This window comes from Ochotona curzoniae, unplaced genomic scaffold, assembly GCF_017591425.1.
Source record: "Ochotona curzoniae isolate NIBS_2020 unplaced genomic scaffold, NIBS_Ocur_1.0 contig_2318, whole genome shotgun sequence".
NCBI classification, from domain to species: Eukaryota; Metazoa; Chordata; class Mammalia; order Lagomorpha; family Ochotonidae; genus Ochotona; species Ochotona curzoniae.
This window is the reverse complement of record NW_024465419.1, coordinates 3,995,616-4,009,596: the sequence shown is the minus strand read 5'-3', so window position 1 is coordinate 4,009,596 and position 13,981 is coordinate 3,995,616. Positions and strand designations below refer to the sequence as shown.

The 13,981-nt window shown below is 43.9% G+C and overlaps 1 protein-coding gene across 2 annotated transcripts in view; it reads left to right on the top strand.

Moving 5' to 3' along the window:
• RGS20 (regulator of G protein signaling 20) overlaps positions 1-13,981 on the top strand; it is an 84,464-nt gene that overhangs the window by 13,635 nt on the left and 56,848 nt on the right. Inside the window, exons 2-3 of one of the 2 annotated variants that reach the window (XM_040972571.1) lie at positions 11,511-11,518; positions 13,091-13,427. The exons of the other annotated variant lie outside the window; for it this stretch is intronic. Coding sequence (XP_040828505.1) covers positions 11,511-11,518; positions 13,091-13,427 — 345 coding nt within the window. The remainder of the gene's footprint in view (positions 1-11,510; positions 11,519-13,090; positions 13,428-13,981) is intronic. 2 annotated transcript variants of the gene reach the window in all.

Sequence of the window (13,981 nt, the reverse complement as noted above, 5' to 3'; positions counted from 1 at the left end):
CTATCCTGCATGCCACTGTCCTCCTAATGTGACCGTGTCACCTCGCTCTTTCTAGCCACTCAGCAGTTGTTCATTGGCCTAAAGTTCAGATGACTCTGCATGGCATGGAATACTTTGTGTGACATTTTTTTAAATAGGCATCTAAATATATATATCCAGAATATTGATTAACAAGTAATACTTGTGTGTTCTTATGAGGCAGAATGCTGTGCCCTTTTTTCTCATCTTGTTTTCATGTATTCCCTTATACTAGCAACAATCACATTAATGTTCCTAACGCATCCTTGTTTATTCTCATTGCTACAGCTTTCTATCAGCTGTGCTAGGACCATGCCTTGCCCACTGTAGTAAGTCTCCAATACTCCTTTCCTTACCTTGGGACATCCCATACTTCTCCAAGTCTTGGTTTAGATGCTATTTCCAGTTGGATCTATTCCTGCTGTGCCTTCTCTTGTCACAACAGACTGTTCTTAACATTGATGATCTGAACCCCCTTCAATTCTCAGCTCCATGAGCATGAGGATTTGCCTGTCTTCAGATCTGAGTTTCAATCACCTAAGCAGTACCAAGACATGGTAGGTGTTCAACGAACAAACTTTCAAACATTCATAATAACATGAACCAAGGATGGGCAGTTGGCCTAGTAGTGAAGATACTGGTTGAGATATCTGCATCTCACCCTGGAGCACCACCCACCTCTGGCTCCTGACTCTAGCTTCCTGCTAATGCAGATCCTGGGAAGTAGCCAGTGGTGGCTCAAGTGGTTTGAGACTCAAGGGAAACTTGTGCGAGGACCTCCCTCCCTTGACTCTGTGCCTCTCCCACCACCTATGGCTTCTCTACCTTGTGTCTTTGTCAGCCTTCTCCTTTCATTTCCCTGGTTGCCTTGGAAAAGCAGTGGGACCCAGAGAGGCTGACAGGACCAAGAAGACAGCAGTACTAAGAAGATAGTTTACGGATATATAAATTTATTATGAATATATTATGTACTCAGCAGACTTTATTATTCTGAGCAGCTCCATGCCCTGAATGTTTCATACATTTCTGCGCCTGCATTTGCTTTCTCCAACTCTTAGGATTTTGATGAAAGATTTTTCATTTCTCATAGTCACTGACATCAATCTTTGAGAAGCCTTAGGATAAAATAGTAGATATGAACTCCTGTTCACCTGCTTTATATTTTTTAAGGAAAACTGCATAGGGAGCAAAAAGAAATATATAGGATTTATCATGCTATTAGACTTGACTGCCAATCATTTTGAAAAGCTTTCTTACACTAAGACTACACACTTCCTGAAAAGAATAATTAGAAACTTGAGAAAATACACATCGTTTTGAGAATTACTTTTAATTTCAAACTCAACAACATTCTGAGCTCTGTGAGTGTAATCTACAGATTCTCCAAAAACCATCACACTTTGGTGTTTATTATTACTCGTTGGAATGTTGGATGTTTTTAAGATCACTAATGCCCTGTTTATGCCTAAAATCATGTTCCTTGGCTTTATGAAAATCACACCATTACACAGGCTATATTGCTCTTTTAGAATCTCAGACAATCAATCTACTAAGAAGAGTGGAAAATTATCAGTTATGTTACTGTCTTAGTACCTATAGAATCTATACAAGTGAGAAATTCAGTCTCCAGTATGTATGTGTGTGTGTGTGTGTGTGTGTGTGTGTGTATGTAACATCATGGAATTCCTATTATTTACCAAGTGTGCAAAGAAAAAACAATGGGAATTTTGTTCTAAAGGAATTAATTTGGAGCCCAGCGTGATGGCTCAATGGCTAGAGATTAATTTGTTGAAAGCATGACTCAACAATGTCACTGAGATGGATTTCTGCTATTGGCATCAGGAAATAATGACCATGTGTCTCCTGAATGTGAAATCAAGAAACATTACTGCCAGGCGGTGGAGGCTGGGGACTCAGCTCTGTTCTTATTGGTCTTAAGAAAAGTCACCTCACCTCACTGGTGTGCAGTTTAAGCGCTAACAGTAAGGAGTGCAGTGTGGAAAGGGTCTGAGGAATTTACTGAAATACACCTGAGAGCATTTTATGAAGATTTCTACCTCAGGGTAAAATAAAAGCCTGTTATTTTAATAATAAGATATATATGCAAATTAGAGTGCAATTTTTTTCCTACATGGGACTTTTTTCCTCCTACTTTTCTCTAGAAATTGATTGGATTGTAAACTTCCACGATAAGAAACTACGGTATGCTAAGGAGAAAGACACTTGGCCAGGTGGTTCAGATGCCCATATCTCACACCAGAGTGCCTGGTTTCAGTCCTGATTCTGCTCCCTGTTCGACTTGCTTGCTGGTCTCTGGGAGGCAGTGGGTAATGGTTCAAGGAGTTGAATGCCTCCCCAGCTCATGGGAGATCTGGATTGAATTTCTGGCTTTCAGATTCAGCCCTGAACGTTGTGAGAATTTTGGGAGTGAGCCAACAAATGGATGAGTTCTCTATCTCTGCTTCTCAGACAAATGTTTTAAAAATTGCTATAGTAGTTTGAAATAAATACAATCGTTATGTATGTAGCTGTAGATCCCCCACCAAAAAAAATCACTAACACTTCTAAATTATATTTTGGATTTTCATTTTAATTTAATGATACTATATGTAACAGTAATTCCCTTCCTGTTCCCTGAAGGTACAGAATGTTCCAGAAGAAAAAGCAGCAGTTTTACTTTGCTTCACTTGTACTTTTCTTTTTTAATGGCTCATTAAATGAGATACAAAGCTTAGGTCGCTCTTGAGATCTTAGGATTGGGCACATGGACTATTCATAATTCTACCCTATAAAACTATAGTTAGTTCATTCACATTTTTTGAGTGGAATATGCAAAATTGGAAGAGCACAACCTCACTGCTGGGAACTAATGCAGTGTGTGGTTATACCTTACAGACAGATGAGCTCCTGCACACTTAGAGTGTGACTGGGTGCAGATATTGATGAACCTACATGCACACACACAAAGGGAGCTTAATCTGTCATATGATGAGGCATTCTGCAGAGAGCAGAGCAGGGTCCCAAGCAGATCCAAAAATTGTGTGAGACGACAGAGAACAGAACACAGCTTTTGACTGGGCAAGGACTGGGGCTTGCATGATTCGAACTTCTTACAGGTTCCTATCAGCATGTAAAGAGGCAGGACAAAACAGAAAGAGAAGTGGTGGAGACTAAAAGCTGTCACAGTCACATTTGAAAAAATTCAAACTCTTGATGACAACAATGTAAAGGATAAAGTTATATTTATTCCCTGATGCCAATGATAGCAATCTATCACAGTGACATTGTTGATAAATATGTATTCTATTAAAAAGCAAAAGTTCAGCATCCAGTTGGTCCACACCTGCTCTTTGGTCAAGGGTGCTCACCCTTTTGAGTCTCTCACTGTTTAGAGTCTTCCGTAACATGCACATGAAACTAATTCCTGTTTGCAGGTTCATTATGAAGAATAAATGACACACCCTGTGAGCACTGTCTTGGGCTTAATGGATAATGTCCTTTTTCTTTCCTTCTATCCTTCTATCCTTTGAATGTTCTCTTGTCAGCCTAACTTACAAATTCTTAATGCCATTTGACTCTAAAACCTTGGAAATTGCTGTCACTGTTGGCCTTTTCTTCTCATTTGACTCACTCTCCCTAACCTAATCTTGGTGGTACCAATAGTTTTCAGCCTGATTAATTGATGACTCCACTTAGCTTTATCTTCTGCAGTCCACACATGAATACACAAATATCTGCTAGCCATCTGAATTTTCCAATCTAATAGGAACTAGAAAATCAATAACAAGGGGCAGGCATTTACCCTAGCAGTTAAGACGCCCATTTTTGAGGCCTACATCTGGTTCTTGTTCCCTACTCCAGTTTCCTCCCAGTGCAAATCCTGAGAGGCAGTAATAATAGCTCAAATACATAGCTCATCCATGTGGGAGAACTGGATTGGCCTTAGCCCTGCTCAGCCCTGGCCATTGCGGGAATTTAGAGAACAAGCTAGCAGATAAGTCCCCACTACCCCCACACCAGCCTCAAATTACAAAGAAAATGAAAAAAGCTTTTTGAATTAGAAATACATTTTTGCATTTCCTAAATCTTCCTTTTCCTATGTCTTTTATTTTAGCAAACAGAATCATTAAACTTGATATATGGGGTAATAACCCTTGACTTTGATCTTATTTATCATGTCAAAACAATCCCCAAGTTTTGTCTACACCACTCACAAATATCCTTTTGGGGGCTATGACATTCATGTTCCATATTGGAGTGCCTAGATTCAATGCCCAGCTCCACTTCTGATTCTAGGATTCTAATGATGCAGACCCAGGAAGGCACCAATAATGACCTAAGTCATGGGTTCCTTCCACCCAACAGGCTGTTGAAGGAATTCAGGACGGGAACCATCAAAAGCGACTGTGTATATATTTGAGCATGCACATGTGTCTCTGTGCATGTGATTCTCTGATGCCCTCTCAATAAATAAATTAAAGATACATGTCCCTTGAGACAGGCACAGGGGCTCAATTGGTTAATCCTCCACCTGCAAGTACCTGAATCCCATACAGGCAACGGATTGTGTTCTAGCTGCTCCACGTTCCCATCCAAATCCCTGGTTGTGGCCTGGGAGAGCAGCAGAGGATGGCCTAAGCCTTGAGACCCTACACCCACTTGGGAAACCTGGAAGAAGTTCTTGGCTTTTGGTTCTGGCTGGGCTCCTAGCTTTGGATTAGCTCAGCTCTGGCTGTTACAGCCATTTGGGGAGTGAAACAGCAGATGAAAGATCTTTCCACCTGTCTCTCCTTCTCTGTGTACATTGTCTTTTCAACAAAAATAAATAAATCTTTAAGAAAAAACATGCCCCTTAATTTGTTTGCTTATCTCCATTCCATAATGCACCACCTTCCTAAACCAAATCATTATTATTTCTAAAAAAGAAAAAAGAAAAAAAAAGCCTCCTTTTTGATCAGTTTCCTCTTTCCAGGCATGCCTACTGCTTTAAATATATATATATATTTAATATATATATTAAATATATATATAAATAAATAAATAAATATTATATATATATTAAATATATATATAAATATATATATTTAAATATATATATATATTTACTTGAAAAACAGTATTAAAAGAAAAAGAAGGAGATATATACAAAAACAGAGCGTGAGAAAGATCTTTCATCTGCTGACTTAGTCCCCAAATGACCACATCTAGAGCTAGGCCAGTCCAAAGCCAAGAATCAGGAACTTTTTCCAGGTCTCCCCCATGGGTATAGGGACCCAAGGACTTGGATCATCTTCCCATGCTTTTCCAGGTGCATTAGCAGAGAGTTGGATTGGAAAATGGAGCAGCTGGGACTCTAACTGGAGCTCATATGGAATGTCAACTCAGGTGGTAGCTTTACCTGCTATTTTGCAGCCCTTGGCTGCAGTCATGCATCCTTCTAAGCAACATCAAACAGCAGAGAGATCTTTCTAGAACACAAATGTGATTATGTTTAACAGCCTCAATGTGATTCAAATCCTGTAGGTTGATCCAATCTTGCTCTCTCCCCTTGTCTCTCTCCTGGTTTCTAGGGATCTAATCCAATTCCAACTGCTTTAAATATCATTTTATACGAGTGGCTTCCAAGTTTGCATCTCCTAAATTCCTACCCAGACCTCTCTACCTGAACTCAAGGGCACTTGACATCTCCAAATCAATGATTCATAGGCATCTCAAAAATCTGCCTTTGCTGGAATTCTTTCTTTTCCTCCCCAAGTCTTCCTCATTTCAGTAAGCCACTTGACTGCTCAAGCCAAAAGACTAAGAATTATCTTTGGATCCCTTTATCTCAGCTTGTAAATACAATCTACCTGAATTTCTGTTAATTTTATCTCCAAAGTGTTTATCAAACCTCTCCATTTTTTTGCATTTTTACTCCTATTCCCTGTCCAAATGATCAGCTTCTCTCACTTGGACCAGTAGTACAAAGCCACCTGTTTCACTGTTTCCCTTGGTGCTGCACTCTGCATTTATTCCAACACAGAGCAGCCAAGAGAGTCCTTAACAAAACAAAACAAACTGTCAATAACTTATTGAAAGCCTTTCACTGACTTCCCATTGTTTTAATATAAAGTTCAAGATTCTTTCTATGTCCTCAATTTCTCATATCATGACAGAAGGTCACATTGAATTTCAAGTATCTAGGATCATGCCTGTTACATCTGCCTGTTACTCAACAATTGTTGAAAGGCTGAATAAGAATGGCTTATAAGTCTCTTCTTGATCTGGTCCTGGCTTCAAATATTTTCTTTGTCCTTCTTCATGATACTACTATGTTCCACTAAATTCCAAATAGGACCAGGTACTCTTTATTTTTCAAAAACTTTGAGTGCTGGTCGCAGAAATCAAAGTGAAAGAATCCCAAGAGACAGGTGGAAAATCAGGAGCAATTAATGCAACTGCCCTTTCTCCATGAATGGACTTCTTTGGGCTCCTCTCTCCACACATCTCAAGTGGTTTTAATTTTTTTTAATAAGTTGTGGCATAATATAATACCATAAAATGCACTGCTTTAACCTTTTTAAGTCCACAATTTAATGGCATGAACTCCTTCATAATGTTCTGCAACTACCACTATCTTCACAACTTATTTTTCCCAAACAGAAGATGTTTTTTCACTAAAAATAATCTGTTATTCCTCCCTCCTTTTTACTCTTCAAGATAATGTGTGCTCTACTTTATTCTTGTTTTTGTTCTTTATTTATGTTAGATATAGAGAAAGAGAGTGAGAATCTTTCATCTACTGGTTCACTCTCCTAATGACCACAATAGTTCGGGACCAGCCTAAAGACAGGAGCCAGGAACGCCATCTGAGTATTCTATGTGGGCCCATCTTCTTCTGTGTCCCAGGATTCCTTAGCAAGAAGCTGAATCTGACAGAGTAGCCCAGATGCAAACCAGCACTCTGCTATGGAATGTAAGTGTTGAAAGCAGCAGCTTAACCTACATCCTTGCCTATTTTACTATCTGTCTGTGCAAATGTTCCTGTACCTCACATGAAGGATTCATGTAACATTTATCTTCTTCTGTTTGGCTTCTTGCCCTAATAGTATCTCCAAGATCTATACATGTGGTGAATATAGCTTCTTTTCTTTTTTTTTTTTAAATACTTCTAGCAGAGACTTTTCCAACTGATACGTAGTTTTTTGTTGTTGTTGTTTTGTTTTGTTTTATTTTTATTGGAAAGGCGGCTATACAGAGAGGAGAGACAGAGAAAAAGATCTTCCGTCTGATGATTCACTCCCCAGGTGAGCCCAACGGCCGATGCTATGCTGATCCAAAGCCAGGAGCCTCTTCTGGGTCTCCCACACAGTGCAGGGTCCCAAAGCCTTGGGCTGTCCTCGACTGCTTTCCCAGGCCACAGGCAGGGAGCTGGATGGGAAGTGGGGCTGCCGGGATTAGAACCACTGCCCATATGGGATCCCGGGGCATGCAAGGCGAGGACCTTAACCACTGCGCCACCGCACCAGACCCATGAATATACTTTCAAAAAGTTCATGGAATATGTGATTTTAAAAAAAGGGCAAGTCTATTTTTGATGCAAAAAGTTTTGAGATCCATGCATAGATTTTTCTCAATACTAACTTTCCATGAAGACTGCTTCTATGCATGGTTTTCAAGATTTTTTTTCACAAGGTAAATTTATCTTTTAATTGTTTACTAGACAGTTTTAAATACTCCAGAATACCATTCCCTTTCATGACTAAATAGGTGAGCTGTTTTTAATTCATTTACACAATAAATATTTACTGAGCATTTTATTAAGGACCAAGCCCTATTCTAAGTGCTATCAAGATAACAATGAGCAAAAAAGACAGAAGTTTTTAGAGACAAATATATTTTTCATGTGAAAGGCAGATCCACAAAGAAAAACAGAGACACACACAGAGGGAATATTCTATCTGCTGGTTCACTGTCCAAATCACCACAGGAGCCTGAGCTGAGCTGATCCAAAGCTAGATGCTAGTAACCTCCTCCGGGTCTCCCATGTGGGCGCAGGGTCCTAAGGCTTTGGGCCATCCTCCACTGCTCTTACAGGCAACAAGCAGAGAGCTGAATCGGAAGTGTAGCAGTCAAAACAGGAACTGGCACCCACATGGGATGCCAGCATCACAGGGTGGAGGAGTAGCTTGCTGAGGCATGGTGCCAGATCTGATGAAATTACGTTTTACAAAGAAACAAGTGAAGATACAGTATATCAGATCATGACAAGTGCTATGGAGAAAAAAAAGCAATATTATAGGGACAGGGGTACAAAAGAGATCTTAGGGGCAAGTAGCACCTTCATGTAGCGCCTTGAGGGCTAATATAAAGATTTGGGAGTTTATTCTGGGAGGAGAAACCAGTAAAAATCTAGAGCAGAAGGATGACACAATCTGACCTATGTTTTAGAAAGACAATTGAAACTTCGAAATTGAAACCAGACAAGGAGGGAAATGTGGATAAGGAAAAGTAGAAATAGTATTAGTGGGGGTCAATTAGTCAGTTTCCCAGGTAGGAACAACAGAATGCACAGGGATGTGTGTATGTGTGTGTGAGAGATGGAGAGATTTATTTTAAGGAACTGGTTTATGAAATTGTGGCATTGAGCGCCTCTGAGGAGTATAGGTTAGACAGTCAGATAAGAGCTGATGTCACAGGACAGGACAGGCAAGGCGGAAACACAGCCAAGGTTTCTGTGTTGCAATCCTTGGGCTAAATTCCATGTGAGGGAGAATCTGCTCCATGCTTCTTGTTAGCAACTTGTGGTTTGCTAACCGTCTTTGATATTCCAAGACTGGCAGATGCATCAGCCCAATTTCTATCTTCATGTATAATGGCATTCTCTTTGTGTATATTTCTGTATCCAAATTTCCTTTTTTTGTTAAGACACCAATCATACTGGACTATGACTTCCCTACTTCTGCCATACCTCTTCCTAATATGAGGGCAATAGTCCTATGTCTGAATTAAGCCATATTTTAAAGTACTGGGATCAGGATGACAGCATGGAAACTGGAGGCAGGGACTGGAGGAAAACAAGTCATCCAGTAACACGGAGTGATGGCTGTGAATATAAAAAGACGGATTTGGCTTGAGAACATAAAGATTTAAGGAAATTTCAAAGTTTTGGTCCTGAACAAAAAGAATCAAAGTGACATTAACTGAGATGGTCAAATTTTCAGAAGAAAAAGGCTTAGAGTTCATTTTTTGATATAGTCTTACTCTGTTTTCTTTTACAAAATTCTTGATACCAGGAAATTTTAGGGTTTATTTAACTCACCATTCTAGAAGCAGGGAGATCTAAGAACATGGTACCAGCAACAACTGCTTGGCAGCTAACAGGGGTTCATGTTTTCATCATAGCTCGAGGGAAGACATCATAGAGTGAAACAAAGTGGAAAGTTAGACAGAACTTGCTTTTACTTCTTATTTCTAATTGAGTCAGTTACAAAGAGAGAGAAATCTATTGGTTTGGCTAGTTCACTCCCAAAATGGCCACAATGCCAGGTTTGGAAAAGGCCATGGCCAGGAGTCAGGGGCACTAGCTTCCTTGGTGTCTCTCCCATGTGGGTGGCATAGCCTGAATATTTGAGTTGCTTCCCAGTACATTACTCGGGCCAGTTACAGGGCGCTGTGTTGGAAGTGAAGAAGTTAAGACTTGAATAGGCACCCATACTGGATGCTGACATCACAGGCAGTAGCTTTACTCACTACTGCACAATACCAGCCCAGCTTTTAGCTTTTTAAAAAAGATTCACATATTTATTTAAAGGGCCAAAAAAAAGAAGGCAAGAGACAGGAGAGATAGGGAGAGAGAGAAAGAATTTTCTATCAGATGGAACTTGAATTTCCCACAAACTTTTTGAAGTACCCTTCCACTATGTCCCTATGATCTTTCCACATGAGCCCCAGATAGAAACACTTTAAATGTTAATAAAAGAATGGATGAAGTCATAACTAATTATGAGCTTCAGAGAGCTTTTTTTTTTTTTTTTGCAGTTGGACTTCCACTAGGAACATGGAGATCCCAAGGAGCATTGAGAAAACCTGTTATTAATAAATAGGTTGACCTCAAATTCATACCCTGTAAGTCTGAAAGTCTGTTTGGCTCATTTATTGCCATCTTCCAATTGTGTAATTTATCATCACCGCAGAAAAGATGGCCTTGTTTTCAATCACAGTCAACACACCCAAATGAAAGAATGATGTCTAAATGCATAATGAAACAAAAATACATATTATGGTTAAACTGCAGCAAAATGAAGCTTAATAAGTAGACTTCAGGAGAAAAATAGGTCACTCCACAGAAGTAAATCTAATTTTGTATTCCATCTTGAGTGTGATTTTAATTTGAAAGTGCTCAGAATTTTTTTGGTTAAAAAAAAAAAAGGTGGTTAATTCTGTCCCAGATGCAACCAGTGACTTAAGGTGTGAATGCTAACTATTCAGTTTGCTTTGGAAAAAAGGCCAGATATTTACAGTGACTTGGGAAGTGGGATCTGTGGTGATTCTAGAGACTTAGATTCTGTTAGTCTTCTGGGACCCCCAAGGACCAATGCTTTCAGAAAAAGGATTTCATCCTAATTCCGGTTCTGGATTAATGATGTTGAAACCCTCAGCCTGCCTCCTGCACTCTGCCTTCATGGAGAGCACCACCCAGCTGAAGGCCTTCCTGTGGACATTTTTCTGAACTAGGACTTGGTGACTATCCTGATGTTCTATGGCTCTGACTTGGCCAAGAGGGCAGGAGCAGGTCCCTGGGTTCCAGCACTTTGGCCCATCACCCTCCATCTCACACCTGGACTAGTCAGGAAGCTGATAGTGATCGCAGAGCAGCAGGCTCCCAGCCAGGTCTGGCAAGGAGAGCAGCCCAGAGCATGGCAAATGGTGAATGCCAGGGAAGAGCAAAGGAGCCCCAGCTTTGTTTTTCAGGGATTTGGACTTAGAACTTTTATTCTGCCTGAACATTTCTACCACTTCCCTTACAAAGACCTCTGTCTTAAGGCACGGGAGCGAAGCAAAATGCCTAATGAAGCGTGCCTGAAGAGGGGGCGTGCATGGGTCTCTGAGAGAAGAACTGGGGTGAGGGGAGAACAGACAAGGGTTGGGTTACCAGTTCGCATGTTCGCATAAGGCCTGGGATGGCAAATTCTGGGACCTATGAAAGGCCCACATGGGGCCCCTGGGAGTAGGAGGTGCTCTGTAAAAAGATGCCTCCCTCCCCCACTTGCAGGGTTTTCTGCTTCATCCATGTCCTGGCGAGTGAGTGGAGCAGGAAATCGCGAGTGAGTACAGTCATGCTCCTGGCCTCCAGAGCCCTGGCCAGTCCCAAAGTCCCTAGCAGGTGCGCACCAGCTCTTTCTGGTCCCTGCCCCAACCCCCATCCCAAAGCGCATATTACCTGCCCCCGTCCAAGGTGAAACAAGACGGACTTTTGGCCACTCACGTTGGGCACCAAGGCCGGTGCTGAGAGCTTTCCAAGTCACTGGCTTCCCGGCCTCTAGGGGTTCTCCAGAAACCGCCCTGGCTCCCAGCCCCAACTCTTAAGATAAAAACACTGTGCCAGGAAGCAGGATAGGGATGCATGTGAACGAGGGGAATACGAATTATAGGAGAATTATAGGACCCCAATTCTCAGAAAAAGTAATGAGGGGAAGCGCCACAGTGTGAACTTGCTCGGAAATGCAAACCGAGTTCCACTCTCTTTGGCGCATACAAACGGCTGATAGACAAATCAGCCAACGCGCTCGGCAGCTTCCCAGAAAGGGCCTCATGAATGAGAATGGGTTGCTAGGTTTCCTCCCTCCCCTCTCACAATCGCTTCCCACAAGGCTTCCACTGCCAAAGGAAAACACACCAGACCTTCCAACTGAGGGGCGGGGGGAACCGCTCCAGGCCCACGAGGCCGCCTGGGCCGCACCCACCTTCAGGACCGTGGAGAGCGCCTGCCGCGCCCCTGGGACCCGCGCCCAGCCTCACCGCGCTCCCCTCCAGCGCCCGCCTCCCCCACCTTGTCACTTTCATTCGCTGCTTCCCGCCTCCACCTTCATTTTTCTTGGCAACGGCCACTCCTGTTTTTCACAGACAGATTAAATTGTTTTGCTTGAGGGAGGTGTTTGAATTGGCTAATTTAGGTTCCCATTTGTAGCCACACTAAATCTTGGCGGGGAGAGGGTCTCAAAGACGAGAGCCTGAATGAGGCAAGTGGCCTTTCACGGCCAAAAAGTGCAATTTCGTCTGTTTATAAGTGGAATTGTTGAACTCCAAGAACAGAGTCCCCAGGTTGGCCAAGTTAGTGGCAAGGCTGAATGTAGAATCCTGAGCTCTTCACTTCCAGATTAATGGTTCGCAAGAGTTATCCTTTCCTCCCTTTCCAAGGGGAAAAAAATCATTGCTTAGGTTTCCCAAGTAGCAATTAGAAGACAAAGAGACCTGTGTTCTGTGCAATAGTATTCACAGGTGGAGTGCGGCAAGGGGATGTACTAACAGCCCAACATTGAGTCCATTCCACCCAGCACCTCCAAAGCCAAGCGGGCCGGTCCCTTTCTCCATCAGCTTAAGGGGGTCTGGGATTTCCATTCTCACCCATTATGCAAGCTTTCCTTAAACAACTATCCCCATGGAACTGAGCCCCAAGTTCAGTTCTGTGCCTCCTGGCAAGTAGAGCTCCAGGCTCTCCCGGGAGGGAAAGACTGGAGAATGGGGCCCAGAGGAGTAAGGGGGAAGAACCAGAATTGCAAAACCTGAGTTGAGAACTTCATCCAGAGATGTCTGCGCAGACCCAAGGTAAAGATTTGGACTCAGTCGTCAGGAGAGGCCTGAGGTTCTGCATGTCTGCGGGCCACACTTAAAGCAGCAGGGAGCCAGAGCAAGTGGGGCGGGTGGCGGAGGAGCAAAGAAAAGGAGAGAAGTATAGCCTTTCCTTTTGCTCCCAACCAACTTGCTCTTGCATCGCCAAAGCAGCGCCTCAAAAGGCTGCAACCAGACGTAGGACCGAGAGTAACTATGTGTTGCTTTTGTCTCTCTCCCGCCCCGGCCCTGCCCTGTCCGATCCTGCACAGCTCCCAGGCTCGTCCGCTGCCCTGAAGCTTTTCAGTCTGCTTTCTAGCCCGCTCTCCGACCTCGTGCGGGTCTTCTCTCACCTTCTCCGGCGACCCCCTCCGGAGGCTCCCTGGCGGCTCCCAGACTGCTCTCCCCTGCTTCCCGCCCCGACGGCCGCTGGCCCCTCTCGGGGGCAGGGTGAGCTGCCAGGCCGCCTCCCGCTCCTGCTCGGGGCAGCGCTGGCCATGCCGGTCCGTCCCCCGGGGGGTGACCCACTGAGGCTGGCCCGGGGGTTCCTCGAGCCCGGGAAGAAGGATGTCTGCGCCAGGCAGAGTTCGCCCATGCCCGTGAGTACCGTGGTCTCCACAACGCCCTGCGTCGGCCCCACGTGGGCACCAGCTTCTGGGGCCACCCTCAGACCCGCTTCCTCGGGAACCCACAGCGGGGAGGCTGGGAAGGTAGGGATGGGCAAGGAACGCTCGAGGAAAGGGTGCCACAGGGTATCCCGGACACCCCGGAAGATAGCCACGCTACTTTTTAACTGGGCCATTTCCTCATCCCAGGCCCCTGGAGGCGGAAGGGGGCGGTGGCCCCCCAGAGGCCCCACGCGTGGCTCCCCGCGCCTCCATCTCCGCCCCCTCTGCCGCGCAGCCCCCGGGCGCGCCTCCGCCGGCTCCTGGCGCTTGAGCTCCCACCCCACCTCAGGCGCCGGGGGAGGAAATGACGTGATGTTATTTTTTTTTGGTCAGGTCAGCCTCCAGCCTCAATTGAACTCTCAGAGCGCGGGCGCACTGCCTCTGGCCGCGCTGTCCCTTCAGAGTTGGGCGGCAGGGGTCCCTCCGTCCTCCCCGGGAGAAGGGGGGAAAACTAAAGGTCTCAGCGGGATCCTTATGGGGGCTCA